The sequence below is a fragment of the Haliaeetus albicilla genome, chromosome 6 (assembly GCF_947461875.1).
Source record: "Haliaeetus albicilla chromosome 6, bHalAlb1.1, whole genome shotgun sequence".
NCBI classification, from domain to species: domain Eukaryota; kingdom Metazoa; phylum Chordata; class Aves; order Accipitriformes; family Accipitridae; genus Haliaeetus; species Haliaeetus albicilla.
In genome coordinates, this window is record NC_091488.1 from 33,089,331 (window position 1) to 33,110,814 (window position 21,484).

General features: G+C 36.4%; 1 protein-coding gene across 5 annotated transcripts in view; it reads right to left on the reverse strand.

Moving 5' to 3' along the window:
* EPHA6 (EPH receptor A6) overlaps positions 1–21,484 on the reverse strand; it is a 529,864-nt gene that overhangs the window by 473,230 nt on the left and 35,150 nt on the right. For 4 of the 5 annotated variants that reach the window (XM_069785494.1, XM_069785492.1, XM_069785496.1 and 1 more), the window contains exon 2: positions 16,389–16,453. The exons of the other annotated variant lie outside the window; for it this stretch is intronic. In XM_069785494.1, coding sequence (XP_069641595.1) covers positions 16,389–16,453 — 65 coding nt within the window. The remainder of the gene's footprint in view (positions 1–16,388; positions 16,454–21,484) is intronic. 5 annotated transcript variants of the gene reach the window in all.

Below are 21,484 nucleotides of genomic sequence, written 5' to 3' on the forward strand. Positions count from 1 at the left end.
GATGAGGCCCATAGTGAGCTAATGGTCATTAAACTAAAAGTCAACGTCTGGTTTTTTTTTCTGATTGCTTACATACATATGTATTCTGACGCAATATGAATATACAAGGCCAGTTCTTCACAGAATTTAAACACATTTTTAACTTTAAGCACATCACTTCAAAAGAAATACCTATACCTTTAAAGATAGGCACATGTTAAAGCGTTTTGGTAAGCAAAAATGTAAATTTTCAAGCACTTTCGCTACACAAGTAACAATAAAAAGATATAAAAATAGACTGTCAAAGAAAGAAGCTCATTAGTTTCTGGATTTATAGACTAAAACCTGCTCATCTCCTAGACAGAGACTCAGATAAGAGCAAGTATTTAAAATGGCTTTATGGAGACACCTGCCTTCAAAGCCAGGGCACAGATCCTGGTTTACTTAATAGCACAGACATAAATTTATTAGCTGTGCATGAAGTACCTGTTTAGAATTTACATATAGACATCTCATTTGCTTTTAAGTGGCTTGAAAATATTAATTTGTGCTAGCTGCACAATGCAATTTGGTACAAAGGCCTCGGAGCTTTTTCTGCTGGAAGTGTTATATTCACAGAAGGAATGCTGTGCAGGAACACAAAGAGAGTTTCTGAGACAACTCAAGACTAGAGTTTTGCGATCCAGAGTGCCTGTTGGCTTGGATTTGGTGCTGCACTGAATTGGCTATACTATTTGTGGCTCAGGTGATACCTTCATTGGACTTGATCAAGAATCTCTCCAGTTTTGCTCCAATGGGCAGTGGAAATAGTCCTCTGAGTCCTTCATCTACAGCTGAAGCTCATGGTCATGTTCATTGCCAGATTAAATACTGCATTAGAGAGACTAGCAGTGTGATTGGTTATGGCAGTTGCTATACTTGACTTTATCCCAAGAAATACTAATGTTTGCCTTTCAGTGAGGAAGAGAACAAAACCACGTGGAATTTCATTACTTCTAATTAATTTCCCTTAATGGATAAAAAGTTCAGTATGGGCCATGGGCCTTCCAATAGCAGGGCAGAAAGCTTGAAGTAAAATGACTTTGGGCAGTAAGAACAGAGGAATAGAAACTGAAACAAGAACAGAAAAGGCAAGAAAAATCTTGATGCAACCACATGGGCAGCAAAAGCAATTGCCCTTAGCTATTTTGTCATGGAATGAAAAGCTAAAGCTAATCCCCTTAGCTTTCCCACGTGAAAGTGGAATCCAAAACTAATCCTTTTATAGTAGCTATACCACATGAAATGGGGTGTTTAAACAAATCCCCTTAATCATCATGGCAAGAATCAGGGAGCTAAAGTCAATCCCCTTAGCTATCCTACATGAAACAGGGAACCAAAGCAATCTCCTTAGTTATGCTAGTATTAATAATGAACTCCATCAACCTTTTAAAATATTTTGATATAAAATTATTAGTAGCATTCCTCTGACATACCAAGACCCAAAGTGAGTAAGCAGTAACATCTAGGGTACAGTAAGTTGAACATTACTAGCCAAATTTTATGGCATAAATTACATGTCTAACGCTCACCACTTCACGACTTACTAGTCATAAGTGTAATGCAAGAATATCTATGTAACCGTTAGCTGAGAGGCAAAACAAAATGTTTGAGCTCTTCCTTAAGAAAAATTAAGAAATTGGGAGAATTCCTTATAGTATGGAAAGCTGACAAAAAGTACTAACAGATATGCAGAGAAATCACTGAACAAGGCCATATTAAGCATATCATCACATTACTTAGCTGTTGTGTCTGCTAATTTAAACTTTGTTACTTTTTTCTTTTTAGTAACTCTGCAATATGCCTGTTTTTTCAACACTACTAGCTAATTCCAAAGAAACATTAATAGACTTCTTAAAATAACTGCTGCTAGTTGAATTCATACATATTTCTTCCATTTAGTGATAGCCTTGTTTGGGACACTTTATTGGTTTTGTTTTTTAAACAGATCTGGTTGATAAGATCCTTCCCCAATATTAAAATACCCAGAGGCAGGTTCACCTCCACTCTGTCTCAGTGTGTCCATTGGAAAACTTTAGGTTGTTTCTAAAAAAAACCACAGGATCATCAAGCCTCCAGAAATACAAATTGATTTCTGTACCATTTTGCCAAGTGAGACCATCCATTTCTGTTCATTTCAAGGTTACATGTTTAACAAAACAAAAAAAGTCAGCTAGAACATCTGCGTTCTTCAAATGTTGTTCTACATCTCAACAGCACTTGTGATCTTTCAATTTATTTCTGCAAGTCACGTATTGTGTTTTAAACTCTTAGGAAGGGATTCTTTTGATTAAATACAGTAGAGGAGGTTTATCCTCTTAAATCTGAAATATAGTTACAGATTATTATTCATATACACCTGGATTTTCTACTGGGGTTTTTTTCTGTTTTGTTCTCCACAGAATTGTGATGATTAAAAATAATTCCATTTCTTTATTAGCAATCAGAAAACGTATCTACAAACTATCTATTTTCCACTTTTTGAAGTAGCTTATTAGGATTATGTGAAGAGTATCCAATTCTGCTACGACTGCTTACGTAAATACATAATCCATGTGGTAAACATCTCTGTACTTGCTTGGATCCCTTTGCAGAGTATGCACATTAAATCATGTGTGCAAATTACTGTGTAAAGTGTCTCTTCTTAAATCTGAAGTTTTCAATTCTTTATATCTTGGACTAGCAATTGCTGCACACTTTAAATGTTAAGTGTTCCTCAGAGAAGAGTTTTCAAGCTCAACGTGTTGTACTAGAGGTTTAGAGACAGACATCTACTGGCAGAGAGAGCAAAGCAGAGAAGAATTTCTTCAACACCACACTTTCAGTCCAGCTGCCGTAATTTTGTCAGTAGTCTCAGGCCTAGTTTTACCACTCCAACGAGGGCCAGGATCTCATCTCAGCCCTGAATTCATGGAAGACTTGTCTTAGAGACAGCAAGTAGGATCACTGGAAAGCAGCAAGGAGGAGGTTAATAGGCAAGGAGCATGCACAATCCAACACTACTCTACTACTGCTTCTTGGCTGTCTTTTAGCTAGCAAGAGTTATAGCCTCTATGTCTATTTGAGTTTTTAGCATGAATAGCTGGACAAGGAAAGACATGTCACTGAGGGAGCTGGTAAAACAGGGGCCGTTTGACAGAAGATAAAATACAGACAAAGGAAAAAGAAAAGGAGCAAGGAAAAACAGGGACAAAACTGTCTCCACCTACAAGGAAGAAAACCAAATTTATTAAGCCCTTGAAGACTGCAACTAACATGAAGATAGCAGACAATGTCAAAATGGTAGTCATAGAGTCCTCCTTGTCCCACACTTTCTCAAAAAGAAACGGAAAGGTCTGTCTCAGCACCACAAGGGAAAAACTGCTGGGAAATAGAGCAGTATTTAATTGTGCCCCAAACTGTTCCTAATTGCTGTACTATGATCCACTTGGTAAGAATTCTAGCAGAGCAGAAAAACTATTCATATATATAGTCTTTCCATCTTTACAACTGTTAAGACTGTTGGTATCCATGTTACATCTCATAATTTAAAGCACCAGCAGAACATAAATGATTTACTGCAATTTGCAAAGGGGACTATATGTGTGCTTAAATATTTGAGAGATGCTTAGAGAATGCTTCAAGCTTGCAGATTTCTTGATAAATTGGTTACTTTTCTGTAACCTCAAAAATTCATTTAAGGTATTTAAACATCTGTAAAAAGTTCAAAGGTAAAGTTAGGGGGTTTTTTGGTTTTTTAACTTCCTTTTCTGTTAATTCTAAGTAAAGGCTCCCAATATAAGGTCAGGCTACTGCAAATCCTTAAGAATATGTTAATTCTTTCATTTTCATTATACATAAAAGATCCACTTTTAGAAAATAAATTATTCCAGTCACTAAAAATGATAAAAAGAAAGCAGAAGTTTGCCTAAGAGTTTCCCTCAATTACTGAACATAGCACGCAAGTAAAAAGCAGTAACTGGACATGAGACAGTGAAGCATCTTTTGCTGCTGCCACTTTTACCTTTTTCTCTTGGAAAAAAAAATATTTTTGTGGCTTTTGAACAATCCAGAGAGATTGCTTTTCAGAATACCTAAGTATTTATCAACTACATAAGCATTTATGAGACCATTTCCTAAGCACACAGGAATTCCAAAGGGGTATTTCCCATGAGTTCAGTATAGCAGTTCTTAAGTCTCTGAAAATACAATGGTTCAGATAAAGAGATGTGCAGTATGCACCTGGTATTTCCATAAATATTGCTTTTCTTCCACTTTCCTTTGGTCCTTTCTTTTCCATGATTTTGTAATGAAGGCAACACTCAACTTGCCATTCTTTCTAGCTCCATGTGTGTGCACAGTGAACACTGAATTATATCAGAACAATATTATATTTACTTGGGAATGGACATGCGTGAATTTTTTGAATTTCAGAGTATTTACATGCTGGCAGAAACCATAAAAATTCTGTAATTCAGCACTGCTGAGTATATACCCCACACAGCTTAAATGAATCAATCTTCCTCCCTCAACCCAGTATGTTTTCCTTCTCAAAATATGATTATTTCTCTACAGGAAAAAAAAAGGCAAAAATGTGTTAATTTTTACTAAATTAGACTTTCTTTTTTCTTCTCTCTTACTGCCCTTTTTTGAAAGCCAAGATATCATAAACTTCTGAATGCAAGATATGAATGTGCAACCTGCAAAGACTTAAAAGCTATTTTTCATGAACTGAGTATGTAGATGTGCAAGCCATATATGGTACTCTTATTTATTTTAACTTCCAACCAATGTATTTTTGAAAAAACAATACAAGATTTAGCATACATTTTGTGGGGCTGCACAACTGAAATAGTTAAATATTTACTGTGCTCCACTATTTATAACGTTTCTCATACCTACAATGAGAAGCGTAACAGAAAATATAAATACTGCTTCTGTGCCTTCTTTTGCTATAGAATATACAACATACTCTGAAAAATAATCAATTTTCTTTGTGCATTATAATTAAAGCATACGTGATACACAAGTAACATTAAAATCAGCACCCTAAGAAAATGAAGTAAATAGTTTTACATTTGCTGTTTGGTAGTTTCTGGGCATTGAGTGCACGAACAGCTTCTAACCAAAGTACAAATAAACTTTTTAAGGGAAAAAAGGTTGGTATTTTAAATAGCACCTCTCTACAAAGACTGCCTGCTTTGTTTCCTTTTTCTTTATTATGTTCCTGATGCTACTCAAAAGTGATTAAAAAAACCCCAACAAAACAGAGTCCTTAACGGTCATGTAAGAAAGCAGAGTATTTGGTGTGAGGAGGGAGTCAGAGAAGTTAGATCTTGGGCAAGAAAGAGCTGAACTCATTAAGGGTCATATCATTTCACTATTAAGCTGATACACTTGAATTTCAGCTATGTGGCTTCAACATGGAATTCACCCCCCTTGGTATTGTTTTATGTTAAATATTTGAATAGTCATGGAGGATGAAATGGAGATGACAAGCTCCTAGCATGACATCCTAGTAAAAGGTAATCCTACTATAAAACCAGTAAGAAAAATGCTTCTGCTTTGCAGATGGCCCACAGTTCCAGTTACATACAGGAAATTTTGCCTTTACTAGGAATATATTTCTATACAATACCATTTAAATTAAACAGGAATGGAAAAATAATGCAAAAAGTATATGCAGCATTACTATCATAAAGTTCAGACTTAGCAGATAATTCACTAAAAATACAATAAATTGCTTTTGGTTGTGCAGTCTAGAGACTACTTCTATGGCTTTACTTTTACTGTTTACTATTTAAGTATATAGCTGTTCTGTACTGAACCATTCAAATATGTTTATAATCCTCTTTCATTATATCTGCTTTCCTACGAATGTTTTTTGGGGTGCTTTTTTTTGTTGGTTTGTTTTTAATTTACAGCAAATTATATCTCATTGTTTAGGCTATGAATGCTTTAGATCTGTGACTGCACAGTGGCAAGCACAAATGGGCCCAAATGTGTTTGCAATATCCAAATAAGAACACAACACTGTATTTTGCCAATAACTACCCTCCGTGGAATCTGTAATTAGATGTTTCACAGAAAACCAAATGAAAAATAATCACCATACTGCCCAAATGTATGTACAAAAAAAAATGAGGATAACAAATAACATCTCTTCGTCACAGCTTCTAACGCATTCTGTGAATTTAACTATTTCAGATGGAACATGCTCTGGTAACTCTGCATCCATCCAGTAGATACTCAAATTCCCAGCGCAGTCACAGCTAATTCTGTGGCCAGGATTTTCAGGTTACATATGCAGGCAAATTAAGATCTTTGCCATTTTAACAGGAAATGCAGACGAAAACAAAAATTCAGGCATGCACCAAATTACTTAAGACATTGACAGTCCCAGGGGGACACAGTTTTCAAGAAAACCTTTTATGTTCTAAGAGATGCTGCTAAAAGAAACATGGAAACTTGACTCCCACAGGCAAGTCATCTCATATTAGCAACACCAATTCCTTTAGAAAAGCCTTCGCAGACATTCAACTGGATCTTGGACATACCTAATTGTTTAATCCCTGCAGATGGACATCAATCTCAAAAAAATACCCCTCAACTTACCTATTCCCTTATACAATGTCTTGACCATCAAAAAGGATTCTAAATATGGCATTGCAAAGCATGTGTCTGATTATGTCCAAATTACAGCTCAAATACGTGACTTCAGATATTTTTCTTAATGTCTTATCGTAAATTCTACATATTGTGTGAAAATCTGATTAGCTTCCTTCTTTTTCCTTCATCCCTGTTAAATGTTCTGACAGCTAAATCCCTACCTTTTATTAAACTTGTTAGTAAAACCACAGCCTCTGTGACACCTCAGATATCCTGCTGGTGAGCTTTCATAGATGCAACTACATATCTTTATTGCAGATGAACTGCTGTAATAGAGGGAAGAATTTAGACTTTTGGATGTGGTTTTTTTCTCAAAAATATCCTCAGTTCTTAGTTAAAACTTTTCTTCTTGCTACTTCTGCAACATCCATCCACATGGCTGCAGTTCTTTGTTCCACAGATCATTCAGTGTGTCCAGGTGGCCAAAAAGGCCAATAGCATTGTGGCTTGTACCAGAAATAGTGTGGCCAGCAGGAGCAGGGAAGTGATTGTCCCTGGTTTTGGCACTGGTGAGGCCACACCTCGAGTACTGTGTTCAGTTTTGGGCCCCTCACTACAAGAAAAACACTAAGGTGCTGGAGCGCATCTAACGAAGAGCAACGAAGCTGGTGAAGTGTCTAAAGCATAAGTCTTATGAGGAGCAGCTGAGGGAACTGGGATTGTTTAGCCTGGAGAAAAGGAGGCTGAGGGGAGACCTTATCGCTCTCTACAACTACCCGAAAGGAGGTTGTAGTGAGGTGGGTGTTGGTCTCTTTTTCCCAGGTAACAAGCATTACAACAAGAGGAAATGGTCTCAAGTTGCGCCAGGGGAGGTTTAGATTGGATATTGGGAAAAATTTCTTCACTGAAAGGGTTATCAAGCATTGGAACAGGCTGCCCAGGGAAGTGGTGGGGTCACCATCCCTGGAGGTCTTTAAAAGACGTGTAGATGTGGCACCTAGGGACACGACTTAGTGGTCGACTTGGCAGTCTTAGGTTAATGGTTGGACTCGATCTTAAAGGTCTTTTCCAACCTAAATGATTCTATGATTTGCTTAGAATAAAAAAATGAGACACCTTCAGATAGAAGTCTTTTTTTTGGTATTGACATTTTTTCCTGTTGACTTTCACACAACTTTAATTTTAATTATGTTTACTGGGTCCATCTGGGATAGAGTTAATTGTCTTCATAGTTGTCCATATGGTGCTGTTTTTTAGACTGGTGACCGAAACAGTGCTGATAACACACCAATGTTTTAGCTGTTGTTGAACAGTGCTTGCACTGCATCAAGGTTGTCTCTGTTTCTCACTTTGCCCTCTTGAGGAGCAGGTTAGGGGTGGGCGAGAGGTGGGGAGGGGACACAGACTGACGAAAGGGATATTCCATCCCATATAACCTCATGCTCAGCAATCAAGCCAGGGGGGTGAGGATGGTAGTTTTTTCAAAGTAGCCATTGCTTGGAGACTGGATGGGCATTGGTCTGCTGGTGGGAGGTGGTGAATAGGTGCCTTTGCATCACATTTTTTTTCCCCCACTCACTAAACTATCTTTATCTTGACCTGAAGGTTTTTGCCCCTCTGATTTTCTCCCCAGCCCACGGGGTGGGAGTGAGCAAGTAACTGGACAGGGGCTTAGCTCCTGGCTGGGGTCAATCCACCACAATATACTATATTAAGAAGCAAAGGATGTCTTTGAACTACAATCCCTTGTTCACTAAGTCACATTTCTCCAACCACAGAGCACACTGGGAACCAATAAATATCATTGGATTTCTTAATTCTGGTTTTAAATGCCCTGAAGTATCTTATTCATCCCGCAAATCCTGACCTCAAGCTGTGTTTATAAAGATGGTTTATTGAACATAACATGCTGTGACCTTTTTCAGCCATTATATTGTGTCACATGATGCATAATTAAAAGTAGTTTACAATATTCAAGCACAGATTACAGAGACTAGGAAGTGTTATCATACATCGTATAGTCATCTAGCATCATAAATACCATATTTTAGCTATAAAAATGAAATATTGTTAAGGTTTTTTCTAATGAGGCTTTTCAAAGGTAAATTGTTTGGTAAATATTTTGATCACAAAAGTCACACAGAATGATATAAATATTTTGGTCAGGAACACTCACTGAAGAATGATGTATATTTACTTATCTAGGAGCAGGGATACCACTTTTACCTAACAGATAGATTAGTATGTGGTATAAAACTGCAGTTCAGGAAGACAATTATGAGACACAGTGGAAACCAACTGAACATGAGCTCCCAATATTATTACTGTAGTGAGAAAGCCTAGTGGGATCTCTTTGATGGTTAAACAGGAGAACAGTAAAGCAAAGTGGCATGATTTGTAACTGTAGAAAATAATGAAATTGACTGTAACTACTACATACTTGTGTCCATTTTTTCAAAAAAGAACTACACAATGACTTGAACTTTGGAGAAGTAGGAGGAGCAACAAAGGACTTCATTGATTTAGATACTAGAGTATGAGGCTGAGAAGGAAGAATCAGACAAGTAGGAACCCTTTTTTTAAAAGTGATTTAATTAATTAATGGAACAAATTACCAAGGGAAGTTATGGTTTCTTGATGTCTTTTAAAAAGATATACTTAAATGAAATACTTCTTACTGAGTAAACACAATGGCGAGGCTTGAAATCTTACAGCCTCTGATATATGGGCGATCTGAGGAATTGTTCCTTCTGGTCATAAAGAATTTAAATATCTATTGAGTTCTAATAGTTACAGTATTAAAAGGGAAGACTAGCAGTACTGATGATATTGTAATTCACAATGCTATACGAAAAGTTCAAATCACCATCACCTTTAAAATCAATACTGAAGTGGCCATATGTATTTACAAATTTGTATGTTTACAAATATACATAACTTATCTGGTTTCTATTTCATAGACAAATCCAAATGACTGGGAACTACAGCGAGGAGAATATGCATTTCTTTAATGCTATAACCTGTACAATTTATTTGTTGTCATCTTTTGTAAAACATAGTTCTCTGCTTGTAGATAACAAGATAGTATGAAATACAGAACTAAATCATAGAGACTCAGTATCACCATGTCTACCATACACTCCCTACCCTTTTCTTATGATGCCATACTGCTACCTGAGCAGGCTTAATGCACTCACCTCACTTTCTGTTTGTATATTTGTCGTGGTTTAACCCCAGCCAGCAACTAAGCACCACGCAGCCGCTCACTGACTCCCCCCCCATCCAGTGGGATGGGGGAGAAAATCAGGAAAAGAAGTAAAGCTCCTGGGTTGAGATAAGAACGGTTTAATAGAACAGAAAAGAGGAAACTAATAATGATAATGATAACACTAATAAAATGACAACAGTAGTAATAAAAGGATTGAAATGTACAAATGATGCGCAGGGCAATTGCTCACCACCTGCCGACCGACACCCAGCCAGTCCCCGAGCGGCGAATCCCTGCCCCCCACTTCCCAGTTCCTACACTGGATGGGACGTCCCATGGTATGGAATACACTGTTGGCCAGTTTGGGTCAGGTGCCCTGGCTGGGCATGAGAAGCTGAAAAATCCTTGACTATAGTCTAAACACTACTGAGCAACAACTGAAAACATCAGTGTTATCAACATTCTTCGCATACTGAACTCAAAACATAGCACTGTACCAGCTACTAGGAAGACAATTAACTCTATCCCAGCTGAAACCAGGACAATATTAGTGATTTCACTACACACTTCTTAGCCTTGTATCTCAGATACTGGCTTATGTTTTACTTGCTTATCTTGCTATCTTCTGCCACTTTCACATTACTTGCTCTGTTCTCTCTTATCATTTCCCCACCTTATATTCCTTCTTACTATCTTGTGTATGCTGTGCCTAAAGCTGAACCTGATACTTGTCTTATCATTTCACACAGTAAAGTTGTACTGCCTTTCTTTCTTTGTTCTTTTCTTTAAGTCAAATTTCTTAGCTAACTTCTTACACTGTTTTCTACTCTTTATGCATCCAATGAGTTTGTAGTGGAGAGTGCTATTTTTTTTGCTAATTGTTTTGTTTATAGATAGTTTTAATAAAGGAAGGGGCCTAAGCTTCTCTCTCATTCTTTAGAAGTGTTTTGGTTTTATGTGACTTGAAAGTAGGAAAATTCTAAAAAATAATCAATCTACTTAAGAAAATTAATAGTTAAAAATCTGAATTATTGTAGAAGAATGTTCCAAGACATATTGGCCCAATTACCTTCAGAGACAGCTGTTAAAAAATGAAGGTGAAGATGGATGCAGCTACATTGAAAGAAATGTTTGCAGGTTGGCACTGAAAAACCTCAATATCATCTCTGATTACAACATGAAAAAAGATTAGTGAGTGAGTACTGGTGACAAACAGTACTAGCCATTCAAAAATGTGTTACCATAAACCATAGAAATGTCTTCTAATTAGCGAAGAAGGAGATAAAAAGTGAATTGTTGACTGATGGATTTACTGTAAAACAGTTACTTTGTATAACAGAGACGGTAAAACAATCAGTCTGATGGGGAAAAAAAAAAAAATCAGTACTTTGACAAGTCCAGTCTCAACAAAATCATAACAGAAAAAAACACCTAAAACTGTGTATTAGAGTTATTAAAAAAATTAAAAGATGCCCCAAAGAAAGAAGATATTCAAAACAGCATTACCTTTGTTGATAAATCAATAGGAAAATTACCAGTTGACAAGGAAGCTGTTCAAATAACTGTGGGAACTGGGATTAAAATAGTGTCATCACACAGGTGTCAAATAATTTAGAGGACTTCTAGTAGGCTCTTTACTGCTGAGGCTATACATTTCGCCTACTATGACAAGTCAAGGTAGGTTGTACAAGCTCCTTCCACATGTAAATAATTTCTCACAGCTTTGTGTTATGAGTCACCTTGCCCTTTTACGCTAATTTTAAAATGTTTTTGGAGTTTATGAAGTGGCTACAGGCAAGTTAAAATTTAGATTAATGTTAGAAGCAGAGTATTTTTTCATTATTCATTTTCTTCTTCAAATAAGAACTCTTTATTCCAAATTAACAGCTGCAAAGTAGATTCACCTCATGCAAAATAAGGCATTCTTAGACTTAAGTAGAGGTAGAATTTTATCAGGAATAGACACACCCTTATGACAATAGTCTCCAAACGATAGCTCATGAGCAAATTTTACTCACAAAATTGTGTTGCATTGCTTAATGCAATGTGAAATAAATAATAATTTTTAAAAAAAGTTACACTGAAGTCAGAAGGAAAAAACCCAACAACTGGAGTTGCCCAAGATACATTATTTTATTAGTATTACTGCTAGTGGATAAGTGAAGGTTGTGGACCTCTACATTTCAGTCAGGCTTTTGGGTTTTCTCCTTTCCTCCTTAATTTTCAAAACCTCATTAACCACTTAAACAGTGTTTAATCCCCTACAAAAAACCCTGCCCTTCTAACAGTCACAGCACCACAGGCAGTAGTGAGAAAACCTAGGAAAAATGATCCTGTCCCCAAGGTCAGCAAACTGACTCCAGCCGGAACCCTGGATAATGGCTCTCATGAACTCCACTGGCCTGCCCACTAGATCACATCCACATCCTCTTTTGAAACCTACACAAAGGGGTTCCTTCCCATTTTTTGTACCAATCCGAAAAAACTTGTTCTGCATTTTCAAGGTTATGGAGTGACAGCTTGTTGAGTAAAGATCTACTTTCATTCCATAGCACATTCTTTTTCATAAATCAATCGGTCATTTTGAACTATAGCCCAAAGAACAGAGGAAGTATCAGATGTGTCCATTATTAAAGTAGAAATTTTAGACAGCCCATCACTGACAAGCTAAATTGGAACTCAATCAACAAAAGCTGATTTTACTGACCTCAAAGATATTAATGTTCTAAGCTGCATTTTTGCAGCTCTAAGCACTTAATTTATTACCTGTTCAAAATACAAGGAAAAAGTCTTACAAGCAAATAAAGAAAACACATTTGTAAGAAAAACTATTGTATTCTCATGCTTCAGGAAGGTTGCACAAATAACTGGGAAGAAAATGAAAAAATAAAATCACATATTTTGTTACCAAGGAATGGATAACACAGTTGTGCATGACTCATCTTTGCAGCTAAATGATGGGACTGCATACAAATGCCACATACAAAACTACTGTGTTGTACCTTCACTTGCTTGGGTAGGTACCTCTAGAGGTTACCAAAACTGCTGAAGGCTTGCAAACATTATGTTATAAATCTACTATAAATAAAAAGTCTGGGAGATGAAGGTTAAGGTTCTGCAAGTTCCAAAAGAATACCTCCTAATTTTTTCTCCTACTTCACCCTAGCCTGGTAGTTTAAAATCTCTGAGGCATACTCAATATTACCCAAATCCCAAGCATTAATATTTCAGTTGCTATTTAATTTAATGAAAGCATTCTTTGTGACTGAGTATGCCAGTAAATTAATGACTTCTGTTAATGTTACAGTCTCAAGAAAAACTATCATCCCATCATCCTAACCTCAAAAATGTTTGTCAGAGCAGTAATTACATGTCAATGACATTTTTCTTACACACGTAAACACCACACACACATTTCGGGGTGCGGGGGGGGGGGGGTTGATTAAAGTAACATGTAAGATTTACGCAGTATCTGAACAAAAACCTCTCTCAAAAGCACAAACAAACCAAAACCTGTCGCTCTCCTCCAGGAAAGGAAAAATGTTGATGTGCCCATCATGGGACAAAATAGGTTCTTATTTCTTCAGTGATAATCTTAATCACACCAATAATTATGCCATATTCTGAATTATAGTAGGACAGATAAGTAACTCAGATTAGATAGCACTGTGGACATAAAACAACAGATCTGATGTTTGCACAAGATTCAGAAAGACAACAGTTTTACTGTTCTTTACTAAATCAGCAAGTATAATAGATGTTATAGCCAACCCCAAAAGCACTGTTTTGCCTTACATTTTAATAAGAATCAAGTAGTAATTAAAACGAACATTGGCCTTTTGTTTCAGAGATTGCATACAAGTGACATGAAGAAGCATATAAATGTCATATTCTGTTAATTACATGAGTATTGTAAGCTCAATTTTCGTCTCACCTTTGGGTAAGGTACAAGATCCCAGAATAACTTAAATAGAAGCAGTTTAGAAATACATTCCAGTTTAGTTTTTAACTTTGGTATCTTTAATATTTTATAAGCCAAAGTAACGTAACTTTTCATATTTTAATAGCTTTATGCAATTTTTCATTATGTTCAAATACCTAAATGTACATTTGTTATATTTTAATGAAGTTTGTCAGAATGACGCTAACTCTGAAAAAAAAGCAAACATTGATTTTAATCAGCAGTTCTGCATAACTATCAGTGAGTGAAATAACTCTCATTTCATATAAGTCATTTGTCTCCACCATTTATTTGGGGTTTTTTTGTTTGTTCCTTCTTTCTGCACTGCTTCAGAGGTGCAGCATTGCCACTAGGTCCTACTGCTCACAGCAGCCTTTGCTGGAATGTTGACCTAAGGCATCTTCCTTCATTCCACTGTGAGAAATGGAGGACCTTGTTTGTCTGCATATCCAGTCACCTGCTGTATGTGGCCAATATCTTACAGTCTCTTTCTTAAACGGATCATGCTTCTCCAAATGACGTATTCTCACCTGCAACTTCCCAAAAAGTTTTTTCAAAAACTACTTTGTTATAGTGCACATGAATCTTTATCCCATTTACAGCTTAGATTAATTCATCAACAGTTCAGACATATTTTCTTTCTGAGTTAACAGTACACGCACACTTCTCTTAAATACCTCTCCATACTTAATTTATCCAGTTCCTCTCACAGTTCTCACTCTAGTCTCTTCTGCCTATTTTATGTCCCAGGAAGCCTTATTCTGTATGTTCTCCTCATGCTACAAACCCCTTTTCTCCCACATATTTACTCTAGCTACTTTTTTGAAAAACCAAACTGTATTTATTTGGGAAATTCTCTAATAATTGAATCCCAAGTACTGACTCAAATGTAAACTCCTTCTATTCTAGTAAGTGCTGCCATTTCTTAAAACACAGCAAAGGTTCTAAGACACCTGAAAACCTCAATATGCTGCAAAACTAACGTTAAGGGTATGTATGACCGACCAAAATAGATTATGTTGTAATAGCTATGTTTTAAATCAACTTTGAGTGCAGGTTTGTTTGTGCTTCTATATTGTGGTTATTGTTATTGGAGTAACTAAAGCTTTTAAGAATTTACAGAGTAACTGAAATTGTATCTTGTGTGCCTTCCAAACGCCAGCCTCCCTGTTCAATTCAATGGAGCTCATCACAAAGCCAGAGCAAAAAATTCCTCGCTGTATTTTCTCATCATAGTGTATGACAGTATTTGTTTTGTCTAGGATTTTTGAAGGAAATAAAACTTTCAGCATTATAACTCAGATTGCATGAGACTGCATACAAAATGTATGCATACAAAATGTATGCACAGAAGTATTTGTAACAGAGTGAAATTATGTCTAGGAATATAAAGAACTGGAAAAACCTGAAAAAGACTAATCCATAAAGTTGAAAATAGGGTGAGATTAAGAAATGTTACATTGCTTGAAAGCCCTGAGGGCAGAGACACAGAAGGCATTTTATAAAAATGGATTATTAAGCTGCTGAGGATAGACAATTTTTACTTCCTTCTGGAACAGATCACAAGAAATAAAATAACTAAAAATGAAACAAGATTTTTTCACTCAGAAGAAGTGTTTTTTGAGGTCATTTCAGAGAAGCAAGTAATTATATGCCTCATACACAAGGATTAAGAGATAATGCTAGCTAATATAAAAATAAGTGATATACAATATGTACAGTGACATCAGAACTAGAAGCTGATACAATAGGTGTTAAATGCTCCTGTATACTGTATCTTAATTAAAAAGTGAAACTACAAATGCCTCTGATACTCTGTTATGTGCATTAGCTGGGTGGAAAGCGAAGAGGGGTTTTGGAAGTGTAGCCACTGGCAAAGCACTGATGGCTGAACTTCAAAGAGTAAAAATGCTCCTCTTCCCCATGCTCACCTGGCCACACCATCTCCAGGTATGCCAGACACCTCTAACACTCTGGGGCCCTGTACGCCATGTCAAGTGCCTCCTGGCGATCTCTACTAACAGTACAGTGAACCCGTGTAAGACATTAAACTGGAATAGCAAACGTTAATCTAGAATGGTCAGTGCAGGAAAAACCCCAAAACCATTTAAATATTTTCTCTAAATGTTTACATTGGTTTAATGACATTAAGATATTTATAATGTTTTTCTGGTTTAGCTAACCTGAGACCATTTTACCAGATGCTAGTCTGTATTAAATCCTCACTTAAATCATTAAAGTTTTGTTTCAAGTTATAAAATAAAAATGATGTTTCCTTTTATTTCACAAAAAACATAGTCATAACACATTCCTCCAGTGTAGGAATTTTTAATATGGAAATTTATGATGTGCAACAGTTAGAATCAGATTTAAAGTAAGATAGATTCTTAACACTCAGAAAAGCAAGAGAAGGGCATAATAATGTGTACTCATGTCATTCTTGTGTCTGTTATTCTTACTTACAACACAGGCTGCTGCAGTCCTGAGAACAACTGAAATCTTTCTGACAAGTCTATATTGCAAGAATATCCACCCAGGTATAACAGCCATTCACTTCCAGAGTGTCAGAATGCCAAAATCAAGACAATAAAACCAAAATGGTGAGTGACTTACCCCATTTAAAGGAAATGTTTTCCATCCTAGTTCTCCAAGGGCAGCTGTAGTATCAAGTAACACAACTGAAAATGGAAAAAGAAATGGTATGTTTGCGGTATTGCTTGGATTAGACATATACAACATAGTAAAGTATTAAACTGGTATGACATGAACTAGCCATATTAGCCAGGTACATCTGCTTAAAGCTATTAAAGCAATTAAAAGTACTGCTTTACTTTTAAGTATGAATAAAAACAGACTAAATATTTAGGCTTTCATGGCTTACATTTCATTATCAAATGTCTCAGAAGATATAACTCATACAAAACCTAAATCTTTTGCAGAAATCATTGCCAAATCACAATACACTACTGATGCTTAACCATTAAAAGGTGTCTGAATAAGCATGCACATTTCTGCAATCCCTTGCCTGGAAATCTAGAAAGTCTGCATGTGGACTTAAGCATTAAAGCTAATAAAATAAAGAAAAACAGAGTTTCAGAAGTGGGATTTTTTTTTCTAAAACATAACTTCCCAGAATAAAGTTATACAATATACAAATCGTATAATTCAGAAAGAACACATAAAGACTAACAACTTTACAGCTGATATTTTAGCTGGAATATTACAGTGCTGAAAGCTGCTACATGTATTTTGCATCACTTCTGTCATATTCGTCTTGGTTTTTTAATATATGACAGGATGTGCATTAGTGTATTTGTATATTAGAAAATGTTTCTCTTCCTTTCACTAAGAATGCAAAAATTATACAGAACACAGCTCATAGTGATAAGGAAGCTGACTGTAAACTAAGTATTTAGTACATGAGACATTGTACCTACATGTACTACTGCCCTCTAATGGAATTGTTTCATCTGACCCTCTAATTTAAGAAATGTAAATTAGGATTTAAACATAAAATTAAATATTGTATAGGGCAGTTTATTTTAATTATCAAGCTGGTATGTTTTGAACGCTCAGTTCCCCCTTACAGCCCACAAATTCCAGTTCTTATTTGGATGGTTAAATGATGGAGAAAAATGAAGCTATTAGTTTGGAACATGACACCACTATCCATACATTTGGGGGTTTTATGCTGTTGCACATCTTCCACCTCTTTATTTGTCCAAATAACCAATGTACAGCCGTCTATAATGTGTTTCTATAAAGCAGTACAGCAGCAGCAGCAGAAGCCAGGTCATGGTTTTTTGCCTTATGGAAAAGGCACATTGGCATGGAAAATGTATGAACTTGCCAGCTTGTTAGAGGAGACCTGACCTAGCATCTTCCTTTGTCTTTTGTATTAGTGACAATTAGAGTTCCCCTATATTTGAATGCATGTTGATTTTTAACCTGAAACTGAAATAGTCTTATCAGCAAATTTACAGTCAGGTAACAAGCTCAACATTAATCAAATAAAAGTTTAATGATTTATTTGAAGAAACTAATGACATTTTAAAAAGGATATTCAACAAAGGGGACTATTCTGCTCTCTACTTCCTCACCACTTCACCATTTTATGAAGCTCTGTGAATAACCTGAAGATAAATTAAACATTTTTTACAAGTCCTGCTTTACTTCCAAAAAATGGAATCACTATCCCCACTGAAACTATTGCTGCCCTCTGCTTACTTAAAAAGCTGTGATTTACAGCTGTCATAGTATTTTCTATTTGCTTCAGGCTACCATACTCTTGTTGAAGAGTCAGAAAAGTGTCTTCCCACTTGGCCTGTGATGCAGCAGTTTGCTCTGTAAACCTTCAAGTTATAATGTACTGGGGATCTGTCACCTCCAAAAAAATTAAGCCACTGGGTTTAGATATTTCCTTTTCATAAAGACCAAAGCTCAACTGGTTTCTGAGAATATTTCAGTTCATCTTAGGAGTTTGTTTTCTTCTCTCCATCTCCCCTCCTCTCCCCTCCTCTCTCCACCCAGGAAACATGGACTATTTGTAAATATACTTGGTTTTCAGCTGAGGTTATATCTTGCTACTTATCAAGTGCTATTCTGATGATATTTTAATTCTTTAATACAGAAATAAAAAAAATAATCAAATGAAAACCATTATATGTTACTGCTAAACGTATGGATCTGCAGGCAGGAATGAACTCTTTCTATAAACAGTGTTGGGGCTTGAAGTGGCATTTCAGTTTTATAATTTTTGTGGTAGCAGGACCATGATTTAATAAACATCATTCAGGTATTCAAAGCTAATACTTCCACAGAACAAGCTCCAAAACACAGGACACAAAACTAATTCATTTCTTCAGTGGAGCTGAATTAATTAATTCCTTACCTAAATTAATCAAGTACTACTTGAAAGCTTAAAGCTATACATTAAAAAAAATAAAAACCAGAGTAAATTCATCACTGAAAGTATGCTAAGTTTAAATTTAGTTGAACCATGATCTAATAATATTTCTTGTATACATTTACCAAATGATCCCCATCAAATAACTGAGTTTTGTTAAAATCCAATTTTTGAAACATTTTAACATACCAAGTTTCTTATGTGCTCACATATGCTCACCTACAGCCACCAAATCTGTTAGAACCAGAAACTGGAGCATTCAAAAAACCAAACAACTACTAACCAGAATTAGAATGCTATCACCTTCAGAGTTAGCAACGGAAATCATAAAAATTAAAAGACTGTCTTTCCAACAGTACTTGTATTACAAAACATAAAATAATGATTAATCAAAAATGTGCAAATACTGGCAGATCAAGTAAACAAAGAAATACAAACCCCAGTAAAGTGGTGAAATCAACAGGGCCAGCTAGACAAATGAGGACATGGATAAAGTAATAAAATCCTTGCACACTTCAGTGATTTGGAGATATCTACATGATAGACTTCAGTGGGGGACAGAGATACTCAAGCTATCTTTAAATGAGGTAATTAAGAAGCAGTCTATCCCCAGCAGCACAGACCTGATGGCAGACAAATTTCCAACTCGCAGCAACTTGGCAGAAAATTCACTCTGCCAAAGAAATCCAGACTAAGAAGTATACATGTATACATCCGAATTACATACAGGAATGAACGTTTCTCCTCTGACTGCAGAATAGTGAAAGTTTCAAAAGAACTGGCTATTCACATGCGAAGAGACTAAAAAGACGGTGGACTCTACACCTATGATGCTTAAAACCAGAAAATTCCCTAAAACGTTAATGGAACCAGGAAGCTCTATTTACTGACTCTTGTCCCTACGTTTACTTATTTATATTCCTTTATATGCCACAAAAAGCCCCATTCCTCTTAAATGAGACTTCATGCAAAGTGGCCATTACGGACAAGCTATTAGCTGCCAGCATAAGCAGAAGTTGTGTCTGGAACTAACTGCAGTTAACATTTATGAAAAAACCTATAAATAATTGGTTGCAACTAAGCGAAGTTATTGACATTTCTGACATCCAACCTCCACTTGTGGCAGCCAGTTTTTTGAGGTGATGTAAAGTAAAACTTGCAGAGTGAACAAGAGTGAAAGAGTGTAGGTCTGCCATTACAAAGTCATGTCACGATTCAAAATGAACTCAAAGGTCCTTTAAAAAATTCTCTTTGGATAAAAAGAACTTAGATTTAGCACTTGCATGTCCTTCCTTAAATAACTGAGCTAGTAATACTGTCACTTGCCCCACAATAATATACAGACTTAAGCATACAGCTGTAAACCTATTGTTTTAGTTAACTGCACGGTTCATGCTTAGAATTTAAAAGTGTTCAGCTTTGTTTTCCAGTACATACTTTAATAGATATTACATTATTATAACTCATTATGCCATATTGAGCTCCAGTTTCCTTTTTTTTTTTTGGACATATCTTACACTGCTATTATTAGACTTTACAATTGAAATTAATCTTTTCAGAGGTTTTGCCCAGTCCTGAGGGAACTGTTTTATTTAAAATTATGATAAGCAGAGCTCCAAGGAGTGACACTGTGGAATTTTAATTCCAATTCCAAAATACTGTTCTGAAGATGAACTCTACAATCTTGTCTGTACAACCAAGGAAAAAGCCCTCCAAACATTCATTTCACCGACTTCTTTTCTCCTCTTCTTTCTTTACACACCTCCAGACAGTCTGACCTAACAGTTTTAAATGAACAAAGAATTTTGGCAGACTTCATGAAATCATAGTCCCGCATCAGAATAGGCCACCAGATCACCCAGCCTGATCCCCCGCTCATTGTGGACTAATACATTTCACTGTTACCTCTATAGAGGGCAATCCAAAGATTTGCAAGGAAAATAGAACAACAAACAGACATTAATTTCTTAAGACAACACTAGTAACTCAGGGAGCTGCAGAAAAATACCAGTGCAGGAAAAAAACAAGAAAAAAATGCCGAAACTCGGAAGAAGACAACTTGGCAGGACTGCAGACCAGCTCACTCCAACACATCCCCCCAGCTGACAACTGCGGAGCCGGCAGAGACTTGCCAGGTCCCCGCGCTGGGAGCGGGGGACACTTGCTGCCTGGCCTGGCAGCACGTTGGCCCCATTTGTCTGCTCTGCGGCTCAGCCGGCGAACGTACGCCATGCACTCGGGAGCTACGGACGTCCTGTGGTGTGCGGAATCTCTCATCTGCACTGACTAAAAGACGCCCAAATAAAACATGGAAAGGTTCAGTATCTTCCAGAAGGGCAGGCAGTCATTACAGAGGACACCCAGAAACAGGCAAAACTGGCACAGTTTGGTTGTTTTTTTTTTTCCCCCTCTGAGAACTTACTTATTGACTGCAATCAGTTTATATTTATAAGACAAACACACTGAGCTTCTAAAGTCTCTCACTTCCAGGCCTCAAGAGAGTTGTTGCTCTATTCTGAAGTGTCTGCACTTTTTTTCAGGGTTTATGGTCTTTTTAATTTTTAAAAACAGGACCACTTGCAGTATTCTGAAATCATTCCTTCTAACAATATATATAAAGACAAAGAACCCTGCCTATTTTTATATCTTTTTTATATATCCAAGGTGACATTAGCCTATCTTTTACTGCAGCATTGCACTCATAGGCAGTTATTAGTCTATCAAGATCACTATCTGTTACAGAATCACTCCTTTTCATCATTATTTTTCAGTTTGGGTTGCATTTTTGTTCTTGAACATACAA